The 8038-nt window shown below is 42.4% G+C and overlaps 1 protein-coding gene across 1 annotated transcript; it reads left to right on the top strand.

Annotated features, from left to right (window-relative positions):
- Positions 1-2060: 2060 nt before the first annotated feature.
- Positions 2061-4151, top strand: socs1a (suppressor of cytokine signaling 1a). The gene is made up of 2 exons (XM_069676056.1): positions 2061-2257; positions 3291-4151. The coding sequence occupies exon 2, from the start codon at positions 3348-3350 to the stop codon at positions 4059-4061; it is 714 nt and encodes a 237-aa protein (XP_069532157.1). The 5' UTR covers positions 2061-2257; positions 3291-3347; the 3' UTR covers positions 4062-4151.
- The last annotated feature ends 3887 nt before the right edge of the window (positions 4152-8038 follow it).

Below are 8038 nucleotides of genomic sequence, written 5' to 3'. Positions count from 1 at the left end.
AACTTGCCAAAAGCATGAATCATCTGGTATCAAACACACTGAAGTCATCTACAATGTCTGCACAAGCTTAGCTGCAAGAAGAGATAACGTTTAACTCTGATCCAAATCCTGCAGCCACAACAAGTCTGAAGCTGCTGCACAGATTCCTCTGAAATGCATCGTCACAAACCAGCTGATTGTAGGTGAAGCGACTTTAAATAGTTATCATTAAGCAGGCCGAATTAAAGCCCGAGGAGTGGTTTGTGTATTTGTGAAACAGGTGGCTCTTACTCATATGTTATACCTCTGAAAGTCTATAAAAACCACCATATACTACTGAGCAGTATGAGCTGTACGATGATGTGTCATCTGCATGCACTGTCACTAAGAGCCAGAAAACAAAACTGTCGTGGATTTGCAATGGGAAGGGAATAAAGTGGAGTAAGTCTGAAAGGAGTGAAATGACTGTGGGATTTCACAATAAGAGCATTTCTGGGATGAATGAGCCCAGATGAGAAGGCCCCCAAAAAAGAAGCTTATTATTAACAACTGAGGACATGCAGCGGAGTCACTCATTTGTCCGCTACTTCCTTTGTTCTTGTTATTGTAAATGGAAGGATTAAAATGTTTGATGTTGACTGCAGAGATCGTTGTCTAAATGGGACTCTGTTTTTATAAGAAACTTTATCTACATTCAAATCCAGTGTTGGGAATTACGGCTCATTGAAGGGAGCCGGGTCTTATGGCTCCATTCAAGAACGGCTCTCGGAAAGGAAGGGAACCATAAAATCTGTGGTGGTCAGACTCGCGACTGTGCCTGCACTCTGTTCTCCTGTGTTAAGACGTGCTTTTAACTCGGTATGACTACAGAGATGTCAACGAAAAAACAACAAACATGGCGGAGGGTTAGAATGTTGCTCACCGTCCGTTGGCACTATGTTGTGGTGACATGATTCCGCTGTACGTGACCTAGCATAGCGGAGTTGCAGTTGGAGTGGATCTCGGGCGGGCGTCAAAGAGCCGTTCGAAAGAATCGGATCGTCCATGAACGTCACAACACAATTCAAAACCTGCATTAAAGTAACAATCTCAAACTTTTTCATTTAAATAAACGTCTTTTAAGTCACTATCTAACATTAAATGAGTTGACACAATGGTGACTGAGCCCATGGCCCACTGATTAAAGCCTTTGCATTTGCAGTCAATCTTATTTTTATGGTCTGTGGTGACGTTTGTGGTAAAAATCACAAGCGGCACCCAGTTAGTAACGCATTTTCCATCACCCAGCTGTGGTTGGTCTGCCAGAGAGGGTAGGCGGAGCTAAGTGGGTGCACTTGTGGTTTCTGTCAGCATTGCACGGAAACCATAATCTTCAAAAATAAGTGAAAATGCAAAGAAAAAGAAACAAGTGTGACTCTCAGGTGAAGGCAAACAGTCTACGAACAAAAGTGAGGAAAATAAAGAGTTGACAAAGGGAGCCAGCTTTAGACGCCTGGTTAAATGTTGGCTCCTGCAGGCACACTAAATTGCCAGTGGGTGGCGTTCAACAGCACCAATCTGACATATTTGAAATTATTGTATCTTTAAATTATGACACACGTGGAAGACATCAACTCCATGCATCAGCTTGTGTTAAATGTCTCATGCAGAATCATGTCACACAACAACCCGAGCACATCCTGTGTGATGTTTTGACGTGTGCATGTCAGTCTAGACACATCCATATATCTTAATAACATATTTGCTATGACTGAATAAAATAAAAAGTTGTATAAAAAACGAGTGCGCATTAAAAAGATGTCACTAAAAGCACCAAACCCCAGAATATTAAATAACCGCTGCTATTACTCGAATCTGTCACCTTTTTATTTAATGTCACGTGGTTCCTTTAAATTCTCCACATTCGTTCTGAGTTCAAAGGAATTGAAACGTTCGATCGGTTTAGTTTCACTTTCATTTCTAAGAAATCGTCCCTCTCTTCTCGGGCTCTTCTAGGAAGCAGACTAGAATAAAGGGAGGAGCTATCGCGCTGTGTTTAAGTATCAGGAGTGTTTACCAAACTCCACACATTAGAGGCATGATCTGAACGGTGCAAATCACAACTAGCAGGGTGATCAGTAACCTCCGAGCTGTCAAATGCGGGATCCCCTCTCTCTGAGCCACGCTGCCTCTCGGATTACCTGCAGGATTTAAACGGAAAGCAACGCAGCGTTTTGCACTTTGGGACTACATCAGACAAAAAGAGCTTCAAATCCCCGCTGGACTTAAGACGAAAACGGTAACACTTCTAAAACTGTGGTCATAATTCACTGTAGGACAGAAATGATGCTTTGCAGCTGTCATGGCTGCGTCTTTCCTGGACGCTGTCCTGTTACAACATCTGTTAAACTGTTTAAATGTGTCGGCGAACTCAAGATTGTAGAAGGGAAAAAAGCTGTAAGAGGTGTATTAACTGGTTCAAGCCGTTTGTGCTTCATACTTTAATAGTTCAACTGAGACTTGTTTAACAATCAGACATTTGATTAGCGTCCTGATTGTGATAACTTACCATTGATCACATAAAACTTTCCAGAATCGCATCACACGTCATCACCTGGAAATCAGTTACCTTTTTCCTGGAATTTAAAGCAACTTGTGCTGAACTTGTAGCACACGCTTTGGGCAACTTCTACACAGAAGGAAGGTGAATCACACGCAGGAAAGGCCTGCTTGTAACTGATAAATGATGAAGTATTTTCGTGTGTAAATTGTACTGATAAGAAGCAACAGATGTTGATTACCTCATCTGATTCAACACGTTGAGTCAAGGCTGCAGTACTCCTTGTGAACAGCAGAGGCAGTGTGTCCTCTGAGTTAGATTTTAATGTTTTCAGTCAGTGAGAAAGAAATGATACAGCCATAAAAAAATCTTTGCCTAAAGATATGAATCAATCTAACTGATGTATGCATCCTAATGTTTCAAATTACTTGAAATATGTAGGACAAATCATCACTGGAAACACTCTTCTTGAAACTTTCATGCCAGTAAGGCCCCTTTGAGACGAACTGAATCGAAGTGATTACAGTAATCTCTCAGCTTTGCCTGTATTGTAGCCAAACCGCAGATTCCAGCCACATCAAACACAGTTACCATCAGTGGAGAGTCGGATGAGTGTCTGCTCTAGAAACGGCACTGAAAGTCTTCTCTGAGGGAAGATTGTGTTGTCATTGTGAGACACTGTTGGCATGATGTTGTACCTTTGTAGGCTTTTTGTTCAAATGTGATTTGTTTGTTTTTAAGATGCTAAGTTTTCCTGTCTTGTGTCTTCCAGGATGTCAGTGTGGTGGTCAGAGATGGGAGAGGGTCTGGGGCCGCTCTCCCCTGTAGGATGGTAGCCGACAGCACAGTGGAAGGCCATGACAAGACGCCTTTGTCAAGCTCATCATCAGCATCATCTTCATCATCTACATCCTCTTCCTTGTCCTCATCGTCCTCATTGTCCTCCTCTCTGGCCGGGTCCGACCACCTCGCCCTGATCCCTCAGCCCAACGAGTTGGAGCAGTTCCAACGCGAGGCCGCTCCAGATCAGAACCCGAATTTGCTGTCGAAATCCTGCACCTATCGGACCCACTTCCCCACCTTCTCCTGCCAGGAGGACTGCAAGATCATCACAGAAACAGCGTCCAAACTCGAGCGCAGCGGCTTTTACTGGGGCCCCCTCGGAGTGGAGGACGCCCATCGCATGCTGCGGGACGCTCCCCTTGGCAGCTTCCTCATCAGGGACAGCCGGCAGAAAGACGTCTTCTTCACGCTTTCCTACCACGGCAAGAGCGGGCCGGTCAGCATTCGCATCGACTACAAGCAGCAAAAGTTTTCACTGGCGGGCAACAAGAGCTCCTTTGAGTCCCTCTTCACCCTCTTGGAGCATTATAGTTCTACAAAGAAAAGCCTGAGCGTCCCTTACAGGAAATGGGAGCCAACGCTGCAGGAGCTGTGCAGGAAACGCATCCTAGAGCTGTGTGGCGGAGTAAAAAATGTGCCAGAGCTGCCGCTCACACATGTCGTCCAGGACTTGCTGTTGGAATTCCCTTACAAACTGTGACCAGCTTGCCTTTTAAAGTTTTGGCAGTTTTATTTTTAATTTCAGGAATGCAGCTTCTACCAAGTAGCGGTAAGCGTTGGGCAAATCCTGCCCAACGCGCTTTGGACTTTAAGACTACGTTGCCGAAGTTACAGATGAAAACAGCGGCAGGCGTTGGGCTGAAAAGTTGCAATATGATTCAGGAGAGACAAAATCACCTCAGCTGGACGGGGTCCACGCTCGACATTTCAACATACATTACCTCCAGAGACTCAGCTCCTTATTGCGCACAGATGGAGCCACTCTTGGTCTCGAGGAAGGAGTTGGAAAACGCTGCATTAAGAAAAAACTACAGACACAGTGGAGCTATTAGAGAGCTTAGAGGACTGACAGGATCTGCTGTTGCACATGCACCACATTTAAAATCCGATCGTGGAAGGACTTTAAGAGCATCAACCGAGGAGTGGACTTTTAATTTAGCATGCCAGAGGGTACGGTTGAAACCGCCACAGGCGCTGGTACCAGAAGTACTCTTGTAGCAGATTTTTTTAATACTCTAACGATGTTGAATGTTTACCTCACACATGAATGCGGCTGCTTGAATACCACTGATGTCATTTCAAAATCTGATCCGAGTCAGATTGAATATTACATTGATGACGTCAGAATGCATTGGAGTGTCGACAGGTGTTAAATTGTACTGTATGTCGAGGGGCAGCTTACCTCATTCAACATCTCGACCAGAGACTTTCTTAACTGAATTTATATATATAATATTTTAATATGTTTATTCTCTACATAATATTTGAAATAAAATATATTTAAAATAACCCCACTGGAATTTTGTTGTATTTCTTTCCCCCTAAATCATGTCATGTGCAGGACAGATGGGAGTTAGTGGAAGGGGAAGGAGAGGAAGGGACACTCACACACTCTAAATCTAACATTGTCCATGCTGAGAATAGGACAGACAGACAGGAAGTGCGACGAGGCAGCGTACAGTATCGTCACCACAGTGATTCATCTCTGTAGGCTAATGTGACAGGTAGGCGGGGTTACTTTGATAGTAAATGGCCTGTTACGCTTAAACACACACACTTACCAGAAACAGGGGCAGAGGTGACACATAGTGAGCGTGTAGGTGTGTGTGTTGAACCAATGAGGACCCAGTGCAGATTAGTGCAGACAAAATTTCCTCAGGAGGAAGTGGGAAATTTTTTTGGGTTAGTGGTTTGACAGAGACATATTAGATCAAGGTCAGGGTTAGGGACAGAGTTAGCGTTCCATGTCAGAGATAAGATAAATTATTAGCATGTAGCAGAAGTATAAAACAGTTGAGCAGAAGAGGTTTTATCGAAACTGTTCATAAAGGTCAGTCTGAAAAAATGAGACACAACTCAAACAAAGATACACACGCTTGCCATTGTTCACTATACGCTGCCTGAAATCACCTCTATGTAATGGGTGTGAACAAGGTGGGTACACCTGGTTTGAGCGCATGACTCATGGGAGCGTCTGCTCTCACAAACATACTGTACATTTTATTTTGTACAAAGGCACATTGGATATAAGCCAAGCAGAACGACAGGTCTTATGAAATTTAGCCACACTACAGGGGGTGGGAACAGCCTGTGAACTGTTGAGTACAGTAGTTTAACAGGAACCTTTTTGCGCAGAGCTGTTGCATTTATCCAAACGGCTGCAGAGTTACAGCAGAACCTGATGAAACCTCAGATGAAGAGTTCAACGGCTACAGACATCTATTAAATATTCAGTATCCAACTTGTGGAAGTGCTGACAGACGCGTTGCGGATCATATTACACAGTATTTTCATTAAAATTGTTGCTGAACACAGGAGGAAGTGGTTGTGTAAACAAAAAGGCTGATTAAAAAGGTCGCCTTACATATTTCCCCCGGTCCCACTCATGGTTATATGTGCAGAATATGTTTATAAGAGTTGGACAATTTGGGAAGTACTATATGTTCTTTATGCTGAGAGTTAGATAAGAAGATTAATACCACTCCTGTGTTTGTGCAGTAAATATAAGGCTACCATACCACAGGGAGCCTGTTAGCTTAGCCTAGCATAAAGACTCGAAACAGGAAGGAGAAAACTAGCATAGCAGTGCATTTCAAAGGTACAAAATTATCTCTCAATTGCACTGAGCAACCCAGTGTAGTTTTTTACTCTCAAAAACAGGGGTGTCAAAGCAACCTTTGTGATTCTTATTGCGGCTATGCGCCTAGCAAAAGTTAGCTAACGTTAATCCTTGTTCAGGCAAAGTAACTTGGGCCGAATCTCTATTATTATGCCTGGACACCAAACCCTCACGCACTTGTAGTCCATGAGGACTCCAAATGGTATTAAAATGTACAACCTTATATCTACTGTTAAACGTCAGCAGACGTTAGCATTCAATCAATTTATAGCTAACGTTACCCTTTAAAAGTGTTTACAAAATACATTAGAATTATAGATTAGCTTACAGTAAAGTTAGTTGAATTGGTTAAATGCTTAAGTTTGTGACTTCGCTGTTAGTACTGAGTGACTTTGATATTTTATCTTCAAGTATCCAGTCTTTGTTCTTAGCCAAGATAACAAGCTAGCTAGTCAACCTCAACCTATCAACAGCATTTTACACACGCGAGTGGTGCAATTGTCTTATCCTACTCTCTGCGAGAAAGCTCATAAGTGTTCTCAAATTGTTAAAACAATAAATTCTGTGAGATTCACAGCCAAGTTTTTATTAGTAAAAAAAAAAATGTTGAAAAAGACAGTGTTATGGAATGTGCAGGAATGCTAAGGAGGCTAACGAGAGAGGATATGAGTCCTATCAGAATTTTTAGAAAGCAGATTAATTTGGTAAATTTTTAAGTTTCATGACATACGTGAGAGTATGCGTCACTTTTTCGAACTTGAGGTTTTAACCTAAGTTCACCGAACCCTTTCCTCATAGCTAACCAGAACTCCAACGCTAAAACCAAACCTTACCATAAGGCTGTGTGATCTTTTTGGGGAATTTTCTTTTTGCTCGCTTGAGTCTAGACAAATGTAGCTCCACACACACAAACATACAAGGCTGAGTCATACTGAATATTACACTCAGCCTGATTCAAGTTAATCCGTCAGTAGCTTGAGAATATTATTACCTCAGTGGAACATGAGTCAGAGATACATCCTGATTTAATACCTTTAATATTTATAGATGTGTTATCGTTTCTCACTTTTTGAAGCTTTACCAAGAATTTGAGGACAGATATTTGAAGAGTGTATGTTTCTTGTTCATGAGTGGCTGGGGGATGGCTGATGATGAGTGATTCATATACAGTAGGTAGCACAGTTTCACTCATAGTTTCTCATTTTTCAGGACATACCCGACTATTTTGAGAAGTGAAAGGTGAAGTGAGGTGTTCGGTGATCAAGTATCGTCAGCTGATTTCTGTGGAATCCTCTGCTCTGGAGTTTTCTGTCATTTAAATACACTCACACATTATTTGAATTTACAGAATTTCAGGCCCAATAGCTCACTATGGGGACGGCTGTTGGCTGCGACAATATCTACTTGTCTATCTGGCAGTCTCTCTGGTTGCTTTTGTGTTTTTGGGCAAGTATTTCCTGTGACCAAACTCCAGTTCCTGAGTAAACCTTTCATTGAGAACTGATATGAAAAAGCAACTCCTGGAAGACTACAATTAGTCACCAGTTTCTTGTATATCTGTAGGCTTCTCCTGGGAATCCTTCTCCCACCAGTTCTCAGATTTGACAGTAACAAGGAATTTACAGGGAACTGAGGAAATGAGACAAGCCGTTTCTCCCCGTTTCCAGTCTTTGCGCTAAGCTACGCTAACTGACTTCTATCTGTGGCCTTATGATTGCTCGAGAGTGCTATCAATCTTCCAATTAACTCTCCGCCAAAGACTAAATAACAGTAATATGTTAATGTTGAAAAATACAAATGGTACCCTGAAAAGCTAGCACTAGCCACATGTAGCATCA

This window comes from Semicossyphus pulcher, unplaced genomic scaffold, assembly GCF_022749685.1.
Source record: "Semicossyphus pulcher isolate SPU_LCO1_2020_fin unplaced genomic scaffold, fSemPul1.0.p SCAF_25, whole genome shotgun sequence".
Classification (NCBI taxonomy): domain Eukaryota; kingdom Metazoa; phylum Chordata; class Actinopteri; order Labriformes; family Labridae; genus Semicossyphus; species Semicossyphus pulcher.
Note: the sequence above shows the minus strand (reverse complement) of the source record. Positions and strands in the feature narration are given on the sequence as shown.